Source organism: Heloderma suspectum, chromosome 6 (assembly GCF_057233095.1).
Source record: "Heloderma suspectum isolate Gila_16-S chromosome 6, 16-S_ref, whole genome shotgun sequence".
NCBI lineage: Eukaryota > Metazoa > Chordata > Lepidosauria > Squamata > Helodermatidae > Heloderma > Heloderma suspectum.
In genome coordinates this window covers 40,085,466-40,105,212 of record NC_139463.1, presented here as the reverse complement: position 1 = coordinate 40,105,212, position 19,747 = coordinate 40,085,466, and the positions used below count along the sequence as shown (strand labels likewise).

Below are 19,747 nucleotides of genomic sequence, written 5' to 3'. Positions count from 1 at the left end.
CTGTGCTGGCGAGCCCTTCCCTGTCCGGTGAGTTGAAGGCCACACATCTGAAGCAAGGAGCGTCTTCTACCTGCAGAAGCTCCTCATGCAGTTCAGAACCCTGATTATGTAGAGTTCTCTAAATCATATGAGGGGCCTCTGAGTATTCCTTGGAATCTTTGGCTTGTTATTGCGAAATAACTTTTAAAAAAACTTCTGTAGTTTTACGAAACTGCAAATATATTTGGTTCGTAGAATCATAGAATAGTAGGGTTGGAAGGGGCCTACAAGGCCATCGAGTCCAACCCCCTGCTCAATGCAGGAATCCAAGTCAGAGCATCCCTGACAGATGGCTGTCCAGACTCGTCCTGAATGCCTCCAGTGTGGGAGAGCCCACCACCTCCCTAGGTAATTGGTTCCATTGTCGTATTGCTCTAATAGTCAGGAGGTTTTTCCTGAAGTTCAGCCGGAATCTGGCTTCCTGTCACTTGAGCCCATTATTCCATGTCCTGCACTCTGGGATGATCGAGAAGAGATGCTGGCCTTCCTGTCTGTGACAACCTTTCAAGCACTTGAAGAGCGCTATCATATCTCCCCTCAAAGAAGTTCCAGAGAAGTTCCAAAGAAGTATTGCCACAGTAAGAATTCTAGTAATTTATGGATAGTATCCATTCTTCAAAATAGCTTTTCTTTACCGTTTTCCCCTCTAGATGTATTACCACTCTCAGGGCAACTTAGAAATAATATGAAAATAATCAACATAAACAATAACATCCAGCACCTGTTTCTGGTGTTAGAAAAGCAGGACAGTAAAACTATGAACAGCAGCAGTGTAGATGTATAATAGAGGTGAACTTTATTAGGAAAGATAGATATGCAGACAAGTTCTTGGTTTTGGGATAAAAAGCTAAGTGGCAAGAAAATGGGAAATAGAGTGCTTTAAATCTGGTAATCCCTAATAGTCTGTAATTGGGAGTCATGATATTGCAATACTCGAGTTATCAATTCCATGGCACAAAGCTTCAGAAAATCTGGATAAGGAATCTCTTTGCAAATCACAGGGACTGAATGTTGCCCGCCTGTGAATGTCATTAAATCTCTCTAGCTTCTCATCCCAGCCCTCCTCCCAAAGTGAACATAGCCTGTCAAATCCTACTTATTCCCTTTTTTACCCTACCCTTCTTTCCACAGACTTTTCAGGGATTCAGGATATCCTTTCAGGTCAGAAATCTAATGGGCTTTCTTCACATCTATGGAGGTCTTTTTATCATTGAGAGCTATATTGCAAGTCACTGAGTGCTTTAACTAAGATGATGATGTCACTGGAGTTTTTGTTTTTAAATTAGAAGAATATGTAAATTCTAAGTTTATGCATTTATGCATGATTTGCATACTCATTGGATATTATTTTCATATTTTAGGACTTTCTTCTATCTTCAATTTGCATTTTCATGATCACACTTATTTCTTGGCTTCTATACTACAGGGAGCGGGGGATAATCAAAATTATTTGTTAAATACCTGACATTCTTATTTGATCATGAATCTGGTAAACCTGTGTCTGAGCTGGGTCACTTCAGACTGGTAGTGGGGGATCACATGGCTGAATGTTCCTCCATACAAAAACTTCCCTTAATATAAAAATCTAACCTGTAATTCTAGGCTAAAACCTTTCTCCCTGACAATCTAGTTTTCTGTGTGAATGGAGTGTGTGTGTTTGTAGAGAGAGGAACATTCAGTCACATGAACTCACACCTGCAGTCTAAAGTGAGACAGTCCTGACATAGGGTTATCATCTTACTTGAGATCTGAGACAAATAATATATTACCATAGTTGCTAAACTGGCTGAAGTTAAAACCATGTTTTGTAATTAAGTCTTGGAGATATTTGCCATGATTACTATTTGTCTAAAGTGGTACAGTCCCAACACGGGTTTACCATCTCAGTTAAGCCTAGGCCTTAGTCTCAAGGTGAATAATACATTACCATAGTTTGTAAGGACTCGACCTTGGGGGAGCTGGGGGTGGCGATGGCCGACAGGAAGCTCTGGTGTGGGCTGGTCCATGAAGTCATGAAGAGTCGGAAGCGACTGAGCGAATAAACAGTAGTTTGTAAACTGGCTGAAGCGCTAATCATGTTTCGTAATTAGGTCTTGGCGATGTCTGCTATTTGTCTGAAGTAGCTATTTGTGTTCAGTGTTCCATTCCATTACCTGAGAGCTGGCTACCTTTCTATTCTGTGAGGAGAACAGGACCTGGATCAAAGGGTGCCGTTTCCGGACTTCGCTAGAAATATTTTCTTTTATATAATGGTACCTCAGAAGTCAATGTTGTGTCGTCATATCTTAGATTTATTTCCCATGCATCCAGAATTAATATTGCGCCAATTAATAATTGGGCATTAACACTGGTATAACTTGCAGAGCTTGGGCACAATATTATGAATGACTTGACTATTTGTTAAAACTTTATCGCCTCCAGTTGCACTTCCAATGAATGGGATATCTGTAAAAGAAGGGTCATGGCATTTTTTAACACTTTCTGAAAAGGATAGATTTGCCCTGGTTTGTACTAAGGGAAATTTCACACAACCATTTGTTTTGCTGAGAAGCAGCTATTGTACTTCTCTCATGGTAAAGATCACATGAATTCTGATCTTCGGAATAGGACAGTGTTCCACATTGTTCAGTGTTTGTAGTTCGAAGAAAGGTAGGTCTTCACCATGAGGGCAATGCAGTTGGGGAGGGGAAAAATGTGGAAGAAATTATGCAGAATCCTCCCTTAAGGAGGTGAGGAACAAAAGCTGTGAACAACATAGGAACAATAATGAAAACATTGTTAAAGAACAAGCTTGTTGTCTGTTTTATACTTTAATTTTTCAGGTACCCTCTCCTCATATCTTGATGTGTGTATCTGGCACAAAACAGATACTTGATTCACATTCACACATTACATTGTGTCTTATTACATTACATCCTCATGCCAGGGAAAGATGGTAACAATGTACACTCTTTCTTTAGCATGAGAATTAATACCTATATCAATGTAATGTCCAAAAAAGAAATTTGTATGAGCACTCAGTTGAACCATGCCTTGGTTACTGGTTCTCCTAGTTTCAATTTGATGCAGAAGCAAAGGCACTATTGGGGTTGGGGGCGGGGGGAGGTTGGCATTTAGTTGGCACGCATCCACCAGAAATAAACCCAAGAAACTGATTTTGTGATGACTTGTCATGCTTCAGACTTAGAGGCAAGGGCTGTTAGTGACCCATAACTTTACGCAAGGTAATTGCATGGAAAATCCTAGCTAGCACAGGGTGTGTGTTTTTAAAGCAAATGCCAATATCTTATGAATGTAGAGAAATGTTAGCAAACATGCAGATAGCCTCTACCAAAGGCTTCCATTTTCTCAGAGGGGTGTCTGTGCATCCTGCATGGCTACTTTCCCTGATCTCCAGTCTTAGTATTCGACCTATATATCATCTTTTGGTCCGCGTTGATCCTGTTTGTCTTCCTGCCACTGTCCCATTTGACAAAAGATTCCCGAGTTCTTCAAAGCAGCTCAGTTGAAATACAGCATGCAAAATTCAGCCCATTTCTGTCGAATAAGCAGGCTTCCATAATTTATTCTAAGTGCAGAGTTGAAGTGTCAGTGTGCATGTTTGTTTGTTTTTAAGTTATACTATGAGTGGCCAACTGAAGCCCAAGTGCCACAAGCTGCAAGAGTTTATAGTGTACTTGGGGAGGACCCTTGACCTGGCTTTGGCAAAATCCAGCATGCAAACAATCCCGTTTGACACTCCTACCCCCATTGCTGTGCCTATTTGGTGGCTCAGTAAATCCAAAGCAAAACCACACCAGGGGATTGTGGGGTGTGGGGGGGTGGAATGAAACTGTGTGTGCACTGTAGTGTACACAGACTAGAGTGCTACTACCTCATGTTGGCACACTTGCTAAAACCAAAGTTGACCACCCTATTTGATTCACTGTGGAGGGATTGTAGCTCAGTGGCAACTCTGTCCATGTTGAAGGTCCCAGGTTCACTTGCTGGGATCAGGCAGCAGTTGATATGAAAGACCCCTCTCTGCCTGAGAGAGCCCCTGGGAACCTGCTGCCTGCTAAAGCATAGTGTTCTGGGCTAGATGAACAAATAGTCTGACCTGGTAGAAGGCTGCTTCCATGCTCCTACTCTGAGCTCTCCCCAGAAATCCCTGCTGCCATCCGTTTTCCTTCTTGTTGAAACCCACCTCCCTGAGTTTATTTCTACCCATCTTCACCAAGTTCCAGAGTACAATTACTTGCCAAAGATTTTTCTCACAGGTGTCCTTCAATCTCTCTCTTTCTCGTAGTGCGTGCTGTATTTATGGAGTTTAAAGATCAACCATCCCAAAACCCTTTTCCTGCTCCGAGGGAACCACGAGTGCAGGCACCTCACAGAATACTTCACCTTTAAACAGGAATGTAAGTATGGCTGGACGGGTGATGTCCGTGTCTGGCCAGGGAAGGCTGTGGATGTTGGTGTGGCGGCATATATGTCCTTGCCCTCGTGTCCTCCTCCGACATGCATGGAAGGGGCGTTTTAAATCCCTTTGAACAGAGAGGCTGTGAGCGTGGTGCCTGTGTTCTGCCTCCCTGACAGTCTGACTCCATGCAAGCCGTCCCTCCCACCCCCATCGGCTTAGGGACCCAACACCCTGTAATTACTGCCAAGAGCTTTCAGTTCCAGATTGTGCAGCTGGTATTGGAATTGGAGGGAAAGCGAGGGCCTCTCCTTGAATGCCAGTTAAAACTTAAATTGACAAAACCCGTCGTAATCATTGTAGCCTGAGTGATGATGGTGCAAAGGGGAGACTGGGCCCTTTGCTCTTCACACAGTTTCAAAATGCTGCTGTGCAACTCATGTTTTTCTCCCATCGCTTGAATCCTCTGTCTCCTTTTCACTTTTTTTGTACTAGCTGCCTGACTTACCAGTTCAGCTTCAAGCCCCTTGTCTCTTTACATTTATGGCTTTCTCCTCCACAACTGCATCTCTCCTTTTTCTGTCTGTCCTCTGCTCTGCACAAATTCATCTGCAAGCTCTTTTGCGCCTCCTTGTCTTGTTGCTTACTCATATACTGAGGAATTGCAGCTCAGCCCAGTCCTGCCTTGGAATGCAAGCTCCCCTGAGTCCATTTGGCTCTGGCCTCCCATCAGCCCATGTAAAAGGAAGCAGGAAGAGGCTGCTGGCAAGCTCCTGTTCAAAGGGCCTTGCTTACATTTCTACTGTATTTTCTCTGCCCTGCCTTCACTCTCCTGAAGCCATGCCTGGTCTGAGTTTGTTTTTAGCTTTCCCCTGATCCAGGTGTGATCCCTATATTATAGCCTGTCCATTTCCAGGAGAAGCCCCAAATACAGTGGCCAAAGGTACAAGAGGGTTTCATCTCTATAACCCATTCTATCACCAGATGTGTTCTGGAAATAAAGATTGTAAACTGGCTATATTCACATCTTTAGAAGCATAATTCTAAAGCAGCAATGCAATTTCCAAGATGCTGATGTGATAACAGGAAGATGCGAGGCCACAGGTACCTAAGCACCTATTGTTCAGTCTTCGTTATTCTTCTGGAGTGTGAGCAAACTGTAGCCCTTCCTATGACTATACATTCTGCATTTCATGATAACTTTTAAAGATTCTCATATACCTGATGAGTTGTGAAAAAATAACACAAGCTGTGTAATGCATATCTAACTTAGGGAAGGCCTACAAAATCCAGAATGAGCTCTGGAGACTTGCCACGTGTAGATCCTTCCTACAGGAAAGCTTAGCGTATGGCATGGGTTTCAAACAGGTCTTTGGAGGCTTTCCAACACTTCCTTGGCATTCCTCACTGAGAGAATCAGTACGAAGGAACAAGTTTCTATGGAAGACTGCTTGCTCCCGATCTTCCCCTGCAATGTGCAGCTGCAGGGGAGCATTGAGTATGTTCTAGCATACACTGCCCGTTCACGCAGGTTGACAGCAAGGCCTAGCGTGCCTGGCTCATTCCCCGTGTAAACTGCATGTGTAGCCTAGAACACACCCAAGAATCTCCTGCAATCCACAGGGGATCTGCAGGAGATGTATCAAGATTCCTCAGCGGACGAGTCAGTATGGAAAGTCCCTGAAGGTAGAAAAGGTGAAAAACCCTGGTTCAGAGGAAGGAAGGGGAAGGCAAGTCATATTTCTAAGCCCTCTTGAATGGGAGTCTTCTGGATGCCTTTCTCTTCGCTTGCTGAAGTCATTGTATTTGCCAGAACCTTGTGGACAGTGAGGCCAGAGAAGGCTTGCAGTGAGCCTGGGCTGTGTAATTGATGAATAACACCTGCACCTTCTTTCTCGCCTCTGCTTCCTGTAGGTCGAATCAAGTATTCAGAACGGGTGTATGATGCATGCATGGATACATTTGACTGTCTTCCTCTTGCTGCCCTTTTGAACCAGCAGTTTCTGTGTGTACATGGAGGGCTGTCTCCTGAAATCACATGTCTAGATGACATTAGGAAAGTAAGTATCTCTTTCTCTTCCCTCCCCACCCCCACCCTGTAACACAGCACTGGTACCTTGGCATCTGTCAAGATATAGTTGTAGACTTACTTGGCCCCTTTCTGACAAGCTCCCATTCCAGGAGAGCAGTTTATTTATTTTCCTTTTGAGGCTACTTATGATTTGTTAAAGGGGCGGGCAAAGTAGGATAAAGCATAGTAACTTCTCTCTGATCCAGCTTTAAGTTCTGTAAGGTTGATCTGTTGTCCTTCAAAGACAGATTGAGTAGTTGAAAAAAGGGATGTGTGATCCTTAATCCTTACAGAGAAACCATTAAAATGAGTAACTTTTACACATCTCTTGTGTTTAAAAAGTGGGTTTCCCCTGCCATGACATCAGTATTCATATAGCCTGCGGCATGGCTGGTTGAAGAAGAATGTATCAAATATTTGTTCCTGAGAGGCCACATCATGCACTGTGTCTTATCTAGCAGAGATGAATTGGATTTTTATCCATAAACAGAACCTTTTGGGATACTGTAATAAAATGTTCCTTCCATCCAATAGGTTTATATCCATAACTGCCTTTTTGTTCATGTGCTTTCCAGTTAGACAGGTTTAAGGAGCCCCCAGCCTTTGGTCCAATGTGTGACCTGCTGTGGTCTGATCCATCAGAAGATTATGGCAATGAGAAGACACTGGAACACTTTACCCACAACACTGTTCGAGGTTGCTCCTATTTCTACAGGTGAGAAACATTTCAAACAAAATCCCTGGTCGAGTGAATGGTGTGAAGGCCAAACTGCTGTGCTCAACCCTTCCTACTTCCTGAACTTTGAGCAGGTTTGCGTATTTAGCAGACTTGTGGCTGTTCCTCTCTGAAAAGTATCACTTGGCTCACTGCTGAGCCCCCCGTGTGTTTTCCCTCTTAAAACTGAAAGACCTCAAATGCCATTTGTTTATTGCTTTCTGAGATGTTTAGTAAGATCCGAGAAACAGCTGGAGGTCTTTGGAAAGGATAAAGCAAGTTTACTTGGGCTGACTTTAAAACCTGACAGGACTTTAAAAGCTCACAAGTGGTAGGAAATTTAGCACAGGAATGTCTCTTGAATTCAGTTTCATGTGCTTCATAAGTCCCACTAAATGCTTATGTGGGTGACTTCAGGATTAGGGCAAGCCCTCTGTTTCCATAAATATTAGCTTGATTTGTTGGTGTTTGGCAGCCCTAAACAGTGATCAAGAGTTTTTCTTGTTGCCCACAGCTCCTTTGATCCCAAGAGCCACTCCATCCCTTGCAGAGAGAGAGTGTGGTGTAGCAGATAGAATCTTGGACTTGGGTAGGAAGAAGACAGTTCAGATCCCCACTCCATCCATCAAGATAATAGGGTGACCCAGAGCCAAGTCTTGTATTGTCAGGCTAACCTATCTTGCAGGATTGTTGGGATGCATTGGCATAACTTCACATTCATTCATTCATTTATTGCATTTATATCCCGCCTTTTTTCCTCTTGCAAGGAACCCAAGGCGGCTTACATTATCCTCCCCCTCTCCATTTTATCCTCACAACAACAACCCTGTGAGGTAGGTTGGGCTGAGAGTCTGTGATGAGCCCAAAGTCACCCAGTGAGCTTCCATGGCTGAGTGGGGACTAGAACCCAGATCTCCTGGCTCCCGGTCCAACACTCTCACCACTACACCACCACTGGCTCTCCATTGACCACCTTGACCACCATATACCATTGACCGCCTTGGAAGAAAGATGGGGAGCAAACCTGGCCTTCAGCACATATGAACATGTTTTTAAAACCTTCTTTTTCAGTTACCCCGCGATTTGTGAATTTTTGCAAAACAATAATTTGTTATCTGTGATCCGAGCACATGAAGCCCAGGATGCCGGGTAGGTTCAGAGTAACTTCAGCTCTATGTTTAATGACTTTTCTTGTCTTGAGTGTTTTGCAAGATCAACCTGCTTACCCTTTGCCTGCTTTTTCCAGGTACCGAATGTACAGAAAGAGCCAGACTACAGGTTTTCCATCCCTAATCACAATCTTTTCTGCACCAAATTATCTAGATGTCTATAACAACAAGGGTAAGACTTCAGTTGTGTATCATGGATGCCAGTGCTGGGCTACAACTGATTCTTTCTGATTCCTTGGTGTGTGTTTTTTTCCCTTAGTAGAAGTTCTTGCTCATCTCATACGTTTTTACATAATATTTTACTTCCTTAAAACAGGGGCACAGTTTGTGCTCGGCCTTTCTGCTGGGAATGTTTTGACCACCCAGATTGGCAGAGCCAATTGGAAAGAATAAAAGGATTTCCCTCTGCTTCTCCCTCCCTCTTTTGGAGGATCAGTCTTTCCCTGGTGCCATTTGTCTCAGCTGAGCAGCATCTTAGCTCTGTGACTCTGAGTTTGGTCTGAGCAATATTTGTGAGCCAATAATATTATTCTAACCTTGTCTGGCACATTTTGCTGTCTGGGCCATCTGAGTCTGATACTTTGATATGGCCCAGTTCTGTTGGCCAGATACAGAAGTTGTTTCATCCGCAAGAAAGAGAGAGCAAGGTTGTTAGGATTTGGAGCATGGAGGACTGTGTTAAAATCAACTAAATGCTCACTGAGTGACCTTAGCTCACAGGGTTGTTGTGAGGATCCAATGTAACCCTGAGATTTTGGGGGGCAGGGTGGAGTACGATAATGTGATACAATAAGACTGACCCTTCGTTGGCAGGGTTTAATAAGAATCAGTTGTATGCAATTCCTGTGAAACTTGTACAGTAAAAATAGTGCTTGTCTCAAAGTAGTTACTAGTCTGGTTTGAACCTCTAAATCAACAGTAGGCAACTTTGGGCCCTTGAGAAGTTTTGGCCTACAACTCCCATCATGCCTCACTATTGGCTATGCTGGCTAGAGCTGATGGGAGGCCAAGACATCTGGAGAGCCCCAAGTTGCCCACCCCTGCTCAAAACCATGGCTTAGTGTTACATGCACAAGTCTGTTCCCCCCTCCTCTCTCTTCTGGTACAGCCACAAAAAGGAGATAGTTGAAAACACAAGCAAATGCTTCCTAACTGCAGCTTGTCATTATGGCAGAACCAAGAGCTGTGGTTAGTTTTATCTATGGTTTATCCAGATATGCTAGGATCGTAAGTCATGGGTTAAGTTGTCTTATATGGACAAACCATAGTTCAAATTAACCACAGTTTGTTCTGGTTCAGATGTAAAGGCAAACTGTGTTATGTGAAAACTGAAGGTTGGAATGTAGAGAGGTTCATTCACATAGCATTAAAACATAGTCTAGTGGTATGACCAAACGCAGCCAATCTCTCCTTTTCAACATGCAAAGTCTATGGAGTGAAAATAATTTTCACCTGATCTCTTTTTTAAATTTGCAAGTATAACAGAAACAAAATGAAAGAAAGGGGAAAAACAAGGCACAAAAGAAAGAAAATGGGTATTTGACATTCCTCCTTGCCCCTCGTATGTGGGATGTTCAGTTTTAGTAGGGGCTGCTTTATACAGCAGCATAACTGCATTTTCAGAGCTGTATAAACCTGGAGGAAAGAGGCGGGATCAGCACTCTTGTAATCTCTCTCTCTCTTGTTTTCTTTTAGCTGCTGTGCTGAAATACGAAAACAATGTCATGAACATCAGGCAGTTCAACTGTTCTCCACACCCCTACTGGCTTCCAAATTTCATGGATGTTTTCACATGGTCTCTGCCTTTTGTAGGGGAAAAGGGTAAGACGGAGACTGCCATATACAAATCCTGATAGGAAAAATAGTTAACTGAGTAGTGAGGAAAAGATCCATCTGGAGCAATAGTATTAACAGGACTGGATGTAGCCCCTGAACTGTGTATTGCTGCCTGAAGGGGGAAGTGTTTGTGTATTTTGCAAGCTTGCTCGCTATGAAGCAAAGAATCTAGAAACCTATGCAGAATTTGGCCATCAGAGAAATCCAACTTCTTTAGGGGGAAAGAAAAGTTACTGGCCATTCTTGTTGCAGTGGGAAATTAAAAAATGTTGTCTCTGTAGACTTGAAAATTGCTGTGTATCTTTATTTACAGCATTTGTATACCACTTTTCAGCTAAAAAGTCCTTAAGGCAGTTTACGGTGAAGCCGCCTCCCCTGACCTAGTGCCCTCCAGATGCACTGGGCTACAGTAAAGTATTTAAAAAATCAAAACAATAAAACATCAGAGAATCGACCCATAAAACGCAGAAGGAATAATTCCATGACTGCTACCTGATCCCTTACTATCTAATCTCTGTTGATCTTCCCTGCTTCCATTCCCTTTCCTGTTTGCCCATTACTTCCCAACTTTGAAAATTGTGAATTCTTTAACAATGTGGATTCCGGAAGCTGCACAAACTTTTACACAAAGCCAAGCTTATATAGATTTTTTAATTCTCATTACTAGATATGCATTTCCCAGCATGTAATTTCAGTCAGAAAGTCTGGATGAACATCTGGATCTCCATCTTGCAAAGTAGATGGTGGGTGAACATGTGGAATTGTGCTCTTGGTGTATTAGGCTTTGAGTTTGGAGGCCTTCTCTCTTCTCCGGTGGACATTAAAGCTGCTCTTGGACTTGAATTGTTCTTTTTCCTGCACTGCTGCTGCTTCTTGTTCATGTTGTCTCCTGAAAAAAGCCAGCATGATCCAGCAAAGTCTTGGATCCAGGAGGCTTGATTTAAACCCCTGCCTCTATCCTAAAGAGCTTTAGCCACCTTGCTCCCTCTCAGCCTCTGTTCCCCAGCTGTGAAAGAGGGATAGCACTTTCCCAGCTTTCTTGGAACCTGAAGATAAATAACCATTGCAAAGCTGTAACAGTTGCAAAGCAGTAACAGGCTGTTGTTCTCAATAACCTCATAATTTTCCAGATTCTTCCTAAAATATACATGGTTTTTCTGATGATCAACTGAGTACAAAGCCAAAAGCAGTTCAAGAGAGTATGGCATACATATCAAACAAGCCCAGGAAGTCCCTACTTCAGGGATCTTCTCCCACACCACAGGCCATAGAGGCCCCTGTTCAGGGGATACCTCCAAACGCTTACACCAGAGTTGTATCATAGCCTGCAGCTGAATTTCAGATCGGAAAGATTAGATCTTTGTACTGTGCCTAGCTAATTTAAAGACACTTTGTAAATAAAGCATTGGAAGATCTTTCTGTTTGTAGTAGCTGTGGTTAGAAAAAAATCAGTGATACTTTGCAAAGTAATATAACACTTAAAGTGTATCTCGAACATTTACAATCTAAATTCTAACAGAGATGGTACAGGAAGGAGAGAGGCAAGGAAAATGGGATGAATGTGCATGAATTCAGTTGTGCACATTACACGATGTTTCAGTTGGGTATGAGAACTAGGGGGTTGTTCTAGCATTTGTTAGGTTTTAGATCAATTAAATTTCATTTTAAATGTTTTCTGTGTGTGTTGTAGCATGTTACCCAGTCTGGGCCCTTATAGTTTATACTTCTAAACAGACATTACAGTATCACTCATAAAAGTGGCAAATTTAGCACTGTGTGCAGTAGCAAAAGGGAGCCCTTTCTATATGTGCTTAGCTCATGCATACCCTCATCCCTTCCTCCACATGACTGGAAGGAGGAATAAGCCAAAATTCAGTTTTGCTTAGCAGATTCCTGGCTTGTTATGTGTGAACCAGGCATTGTTTAAAAACCCTCTAATTTGTCAAACAAGCCAGCAAAATTACCAGGGTTTGTTGTTGGCTTGTTTAGCAGTTGACTAGAGCTTCTTTAAACCACAATTCGTGGTCCATATTTAATGCCAAGCTGTAAATCTACTAAAGTGAAGCTGAATTCTGATTTCTTCTTTCTCCAGGTTGCACAGTTAGAGGAGAGAAGAGGGCACCGTGTGTGCCTGATGCTTCATGCACGCTCCTTTCTGCTCATGCATGTAGCACTAAGCCATAGTTTAGGTTTACATGCAAATTCTCCATGTACGCCTTGATACATCAGCTTGGTTCAAATGGTGCTTTTTGATGCATGAGCAATCTGGAACTCCCTATCGTGTTCCACTTCAGTTATTTCTTCTTGAACGCAAACCACTGTTTGCTGTTACATCTGAACTGGCAAACTGTGGCCTGTGTTTTCCTTCAGGATTGCAAACCTCAATTGGAAGCTGGAAGGCAAATGCAAACTGCATTTTGTCAATCCAGATGCAGTGTCAAAATCTGATTTCTGCTAAATAGGAAGCAACTCTTCCTCTTTAGCAGACTTGGAGCATGTTGGGAACAGGTGAAGAGAAGGTTCACATAGCTCCAAACCATGATGTAGCATTATATGTGAACTACTCCATTCACATGCAGTGCAGTTTCCACGAACCCAGCCTGGTTTTTAATCAGTGTGCCTATTTCTCACTACTTCCTACAGTTACAGAGATGCTGGTTAACATCCTCAACATCTGCTCTGATGATGAGCTCATTTCAGATGGAGATGAGACATTGGACGGTAACAAAACCTTTTTATGTTTTCAGGGTGGGTTAGATTTGGGTGCTTTCAACAAAATCCAGCAAGTACTGGATGTGCAGCCTTGTTCTTAGCACCTTTTTGTTGCCATCTTTTTCATTCATAGTTTAAGCGTGTGTCTTTGGCTGTTTTACAGACTGTTATTTCTCTAGAAAAACAAGAGCCGCTCTGCCCCTCTCCTGGCCTACTACCATGGCAATGTCCTTCTTCTGCCATCAGTAGCCTGATATTTATATCAATGTAAGGAAGGGGGGAAGGGAGAGTTAAAAAGAGGAAGCCTGTCGGGGTGGTGAGCCTGCTTGTTCAGTTTTCCTCATTTGCAAATGAGCTGCTGCTCCCTACTCCCAGCATAAGTTCTGAAATTTCCTAGACCATATAGGAATCAACTTCTGGTCCAATCAGTTTCACCTAAGGGAAAATCTATCTTTTCTTTTTAACTGTATGAGCACCCATCTTTCATATACTTTTAAAAAATCCCTAGGTTCCAGAAATGGCAGGCAGCGTGGAGGAGTTCATTATCATGGGCACTATCCTGTAAGCGCCTCTGATAATCAGAACAAAATGTACATATGTCTGTTGCAGCATTACTGGTCATGCTTCTGAGGGCTTATTTTGGCTTTCCCAGACTACAGCTTGAAGGACTTAAAAGAACCCACAAAATGAGAGAATATTGTGGGGGCATAACAATTGAATGACAGCTCTGCTCTACTGTCCCACGTCTCTGAAAGTTTATTTCTGTGAAAATAAACTGAATTTCTGTGAAATTCTGTACAGAATTTCTGTGAAAATAGCAACAGCTAAGCGTGAAGGGAGCTGTCTTTAGGGTAACACAGTTTCTTATTCTTACCAGCTGAAACTGAAGACCAATTTTCTGGTATTACCCCAATAATACCAGAGGGGGGTGTCTCCATACCATGAACACTAGTAATTGATGCAAAAATGTTTTGGCATTTTGCACTGACGGATCAATGCTTTTTAATCACTGATAATTGAATTGGCTATTCCATCCCTTTTGTATAATCTTCAGTTACAGAACCAGCCTCATCCTTTTGGCCCATATTAGCAGATTTTACATGATGAGTCAGGGAGGCAGAAGAGAGGTGATTGTCCATCCAGAGTTTGGCAGCCAGAATTATAGTAGAAGGGAGGAAGACTTAGCAAGTGAGCATGACACAAGTGCAGAGGAGAGCCACCAACTGGTCCCTCTTGTCCCGTTGCATTTTTAAAAAATGTTCTTCCCTCCCTCCCATGGAAATTAAATTTGTTTCTTCTATCTCTATCTTCATCTCCTTGTTTACTTGGTGTCTCCTCTCCCTGAAGATAACTACATTTCAAGCTATCCGAAAGGTACCCAGCTAGAATTTGCTAAAAGCTTAATTCTCACTGCCTGTGCCACCAGATTTCCTTGGAGTGGATTTTGAATAGCTGACTAGTTGGACAGTCTCGCCATTTCCCCCTTCTCCCTCTCCAGTTTTAACACAAACGTGGTGCGTTTGGTTTGGTTTCTTTTTTTAACCCTATTGTTTTCCACCAGGAATCTGAACAATGCGAGAGTCACGTTTCTCTTGACTTTTGAATGCAGCCACCTTATGCATGGCTGATCCATTGGTGCATGTCAGATCTTCAGTTTGGCTTGTCCTGATCTTAATGCGTAACCCGGCCATTAAAAAACAAACAAGATCTCAGCTGAGTGGAGATATATTTGTCATTCAATTTACAGTTGAGCCCCCCAAACCTCCATGCTTTTCAGTTCATGTTTGGTCTGTGTAATAAAAGGGAGCATACCTATCCACAGCACATTGTATTGAATGAAAACTCAAGCAAAGCCACATGGTTCAAGCTATTCCTCTGTCTGCATCTGTGCCAAAAGTGGTGCTTGTGTGACTGCTCTCCCTTCTGCAAGCACAGCCCAGCATCCTGATGTCTTCACCCTCACTTGGTCTTGATGATGTGTTCTTGCCTTGCCAAACTGTGTCTCTATGGCTGAGTCATTCATGTTACATCCCATGTGTAATGTGGTCAAACCCATTTTGAGGGGTAATGAGGTCATCCTCCTACTTCTGCTGGTTCTACGTTTTCCCTTTATATTTCTTGTGTGTGTGTCATTCTATCCATCACCTGCTCCCCCTTCCATTCTGATTGTTCCTCTTCCACGACTGTTACTGATGGAATTTAGCTGTAAAGTTGTAATCCAATTTCTCTTTCCTAGAATCAAGCAGATGCTTCCTACTGGCATCGCCTGAGCCTTAAGGGTTTTCTTGCCTCATCCTCTTAAACCTTTTTGATTTTTCTTTCCTAAGGAGGCACAAATGCCCGTAAAGAGATAATCAGGAATAAGATCAGAGCCATTGGGAAGATGGCACGAGTCTTTTCGGTTCTTCGGTAAGTTTGCTCTCTCCTGAGAATTTTGGCTAGAAAGAGCTATGCAAAAGTTGCATCCTTTTGCCAGGCTTCCCTGTTTTACCAGTAATGATCAAAGAAACTACCTGTGAGCCACACTTGGGGAAAGGGATGAACAAAAGTCTTGTACTTGTACACACTGAATGCTCAAAAGCCCCTACCTCATAGGCAGGACCAGGGGTCTTTCCTCTGGAATTGGCACTCTTCCAGCATAAGCAGAGAAGAAGAGCCATGCTGAATCAGACCAAAGGCTATCTAGTGCAGCTTTCTGTTCGCACAGTGGCCAACCAGCTGCCTGAGAGAAGAGCACAAATAGGACATGAGTGCAATAGCACCCTCCCGCTCATTTTCCCCAGCAACTCGTATACAGAGGCACACTGCCTCCAATACTGGAGGTAGTATATAGCCATCATGATGATAAGCCATTTATGACTACTAGTAGTAGGGCACCAGTTTTTTGGGAAAGGCTCACACAATCAGCCCCATCCAGATGGTTGCAGGTCTTTTAAACATTACAGCCATACCATGGGCTAAACCTATGGAAAAGAGGCTCCCACAGGAAGTCTGTAAGATGTAAAGGGGCACCAAGGTCAGTCTGTCTGGTTTGGTACATTTATATCCCACCTTTTTTCCATGACGAAATTCCCAGGCCATCTCCCATCCAGACACTGACTAGACCCAGGCTTGCGTAGCTCCATATACTAAAGGGTGGCCCCTCTGAATCACACAAATGATGCATTTTATAGATAAGGCAACAACCACTTGCTTGGGTGTTGCCTCTGTGCCTTGGTAAGATACCACTGGTCTCCACAGTGAAGACACCAGTCCACAGTTCTCAGATGATATGGTCCTAAGATGTAATGAGCAATTGTAAGGGAAAAGGATGCATGGACTTCATGGACCCCTCTTTTGACTTCACTCTCTCTTGACTGGGCCACAAGCTCAGTACTATTCAGGTTTTGTTCTGTTCAGGAAGTCCTCAAACCAAGTTTAGAGTGCAAGGTAGCAGCATGGTGTTAGCCAGGAAGTCCAAATCTCTCCTTTGCCCTGGACTGACTGGGTGGCCTCATATAACTCACTTAAAATGTGCTATATACATGCTAAATGTCATTCTTTTATTAATTTATTTAAACTATTTCTAAGCCACCTTTCAGGACAGGAGCTCTCCCAAGGCGACTTACAACAATAAAATAGACTGATACGATTTCATAAGAACAACCATCTAAACAACACCAACAACAACACCAAACACATAAAATGGGCAAGGCCAGAGCAAACATGTAGATTTTCAGGGCCTTCCTAAAATCCTGCCATGTTGGGGCCTGGGGGACCATCAATAGCAACCTATTCCAGGGGTATGGGGCCACTGTGGAAAAGGCCCTCTCCCCTGTACTTGCCCACCTCACAGCCCTCAAAGTTGGGCAAGTGTGAAGGGTCTCTGTTGCTGTTCTTAAAGTGCAGGCAGGCTGATACGGCTGAAGGCAGTGTTAAGACTGAAGCTCCTTGCCTTAAATTACCCTTAAGGCACACACTGTACACAAATGTTAGCCACAACTCTTTTAAAAAACCTTTTTTGGGCAGGGTGTGTGTGTTGAAATCTGTTCTCAATGGGCTTGACTTTTAAGGGATGTTATACTCCCTATGTAGGACATACTGTATGCTGCCTTAGGTTATGTCAGTGTATTTATCCATCTAGCCCAGTATTGTCTACTGTGACTGGTAGTTGCTTTCCAGGATCTCGAGCAGAGGACAATCTTTCACATCATCTGCTACCTAATCATTTTAACTGGAAATGGAGGGACTGAGCCAGGAAACTTCTGCGTGCACAGTGTGCCCTGAGCTGTCCATTGAGCTGTAGCTCCTTTGGTATGTACAAGCAAACCTGGCCAGTCAGCGTACCCTCGACAGGGAGCTGTAGCCAGTCCCAGCTCTGAGAGTACCTGTAGGGCTCATATGATTGCAGACATGTCCGTTGCAGGCAGATTTTAAAGATTTAGCTGTTCGCTCCGAAAACCTGAAGTGTGCACTTTAAGAAGCAGAGTCCTAAGCTGCTGATGTGTCTTTGTGTGCTCAGGGGTAAATTGGCCTCTTTTCCTCTTTTCAGAGAGGAGAGTGAGAGTGTGCTGACGCTCAAAGGCCTGACTCCCACAGGTACTCTGCCCCTGGGAGTCCTCTCAGGGGGGAAGCAGACTCTCCAGACTGGTACGTATGTGACAAGCCAACATTCTTGTGCATGATAAGAAGACCAGAATTTGTGTGAATTTGGCCTGCGACATGTGGCCTAAAGAGACCCTCCAGGTTTTTGAGGAGCTGAGGTTTCCCAGTGCCACATTTCCCTTTCCTTCACAGTGTCTGGAGTTCTGCCACAAAAAAAGGTGGACCCTGGATGTCCTCACGAACCTGACAGTGACATCCCAGGCTTCTGTCCCTGAAGCCCCAAAAGTGGCACCGAACAAAGCATGGGAGAGAATAATAAGGTTGAAGCCGCTTGGGCTGATTTAGTAGAAACCTGGCATGGGGAATGATCTCGCCCAAAGCATTTGTAAAATGTTGTCATAGCTAGTGAGCTTGCTGGGAAGAGAGGCTTGAAGCATGTGTAGTGTTGCTGGGATCTGTTCTTTGTAACAACTCTTCATATTTCATCCTTTTAACAGCAGTTGCCCTTTAGACTTCTGCTGCTGTGTAAGAGCGTGCGTGAATACCATCACTCTGCATTTTTTGTTCCCTCCTGTACTAAGTCCATCTGTTCTCAGTGCTAACAGCTGAGGGTTTTGAGATCCTCTTTCCGAGTGCTGAGATTCCAAGATTCTCTTTCAGAGTACTGCTGAATGTTTTTAGCATTAATATTTGTGCTGGTCTTCCGCCTGAAGCACTTGTGTGTTCTGTGTGTTTCTCAGCCAAGTTATGCTGGATTGCAGAGAGCGATGTTTAGGGTGTGTCCAGACCCACTTGCTGATTGCATTTTATGTCATTTCACTATTGTCTTTCATGGAACCAAAGTTAATCTTTGTATGTTTCCCACGCACAACCCCTTTTTCCAGGATTGAAGGCTTGGTTAAGGAAAAATAAATAATGAAAATGCAACCTTTACACAGTTGCACTCACTCACCTTAACAGCTGTGGACCAGATGTGAAACTGTTGTAGTTACAGAACATTCTTTCCAATCCTCCAGGATTGTTCAGTAGCAAGGTTTAGTACCTAGTAAAAGAGATAAGCTGATATAATTAACTGTGGTTTAGGTGGATGCAGTGAGTCTACCATTTTTCAAAAGCAAGAAAGAACCTTGGTAATACAGCAAAGGGGTTTGAACAACTGCTGGGAAGAGGGGACAACACAAGACTTCTGTCCAGATCAAAAACTCCACGTTTCAGGACCCAAGCCCGCAATCAGTTTTGAAGAGGGGGTTGTGAGGCAGGATTTCAGTCTGTGCCACCACCCAGCGCTGGACAAAGGAAGGAATTGCAGGGGACCAGGCATGCCAGCCAGGAAGCCTCTTTTTTTTTTTTTGTACCAGGAGATCAGAGCAGGTCAGGTACTTCTCCTTGACCCCCTATAAAGGCTTCCAGTCAGGCTTGTTCAGGAGCCTGACCAGCTGGTGATCCAGCTCTTGCTACTCCCTGTGCTGCTTCTGAGCCACTGCTTCCTTGTTGTCACTTGGCCTCAGCCTGCCCTGAACTCAGCAGGATCCGAGGCTGACCCAAATCCTTAGACTTCTTGAATGAGGTGTACATCTTTGCGCACAAAAATGTGTAGTGTAGTAATTCACTATGGTGTGGAGTGTGTCCCCTCCTTGTATGAATATCAGTAGCAGATCAGCAAACAGGCCCCCAAAACCTGCCAGCCTGGATGCACCATTTAGGGGCATCCTCTTCATACATCATGATTTTCCTCTATAGGTTTTACTTCCACATAGAAAAAAGCAGGAGAAAACGTGATGAAACTTAAAGCTACAGCTGAAAAGCATTTGCTCCCCGAAATCCTTCTTTGAGATACATGGTGGCAAATATTCACTGAATATTTCAGAGCCGCATTTCATTGTTGGCATTCAGTGGTATTTATTTATTTACTTACTTTCTACCCTGGAAGGATTCTTAAGGTGGCTTACATAAAACAATTAAATGCAATTAAACTCTTTAGGCTATTAAAACCATTCAACAAAGCATAAATCCACCTGCAAATCCTCTCATTTTAAAAAAGGTAGTTCCCTCCCAGTAGGATTGCGTATTTGACAGTTGATAGCATATACTGTTTTGTATTTGCTCCCTGCCAAAATCAAAGCGAACAAGAAATGTCAATAAATCTAAAATGCTCAGATTTCATAATTTTGAAGCGAGGTTGCATTTTCAGAAATAGTGACAAAATTTGAAACATTGGCAAA

At 43.3% G+C, this 19,747-nt stretch overlaps 1 protein-coding gene across 4 annotated transcripts in view; it reads left to right on the top strand.

The window, feature by feature from the left end:
* Positions 1-19,747, top strand: part of PPP3CC (protein phosphatase 3 catalytic subunit gamma) — an 85,072-nt gene that overhangs the window by 49,603 nt on the left and 15,722 nt on the right. For all 4 annotated transcript variants that reach the window (XM_084804025.1, XM_084804024.1, XM_084804022.1 and 1 more), the window contains exons 4-12: positions 4,328-4,439; positions 6,353-6,498; positions 7,085-7,224; positions 8,296-8,373; positions 8,471-8,565; positions 10,089-10,214; positions 12,873-12,950; positions 15,269-15,350; positions 17,473-17,570. In XM_084804025.1, coding sequence (XP_084660151.1) covers positions 4,328-4,439; positions 6,353-6,498; positions 7,085-7,224; positions 8,296-8,373; positions 8,471-8,565; positions 10,089-10,214; positions 12,873-12,950; positions 15,269-15,350; positions 17,473-17,570 — 955 coding nt within the window. The remainder of the gene's footprint in view (positions 1-4,327; positions 4,440-6,352; positions 6,499-7,084; positions 7,225-8,295; positions 8,374-8,470; positions 8,566-10,088; positions 10,215-12,872; positions 12,951-15,268; positions 15,351-17,472; positions 17,571-19,747) is intronic.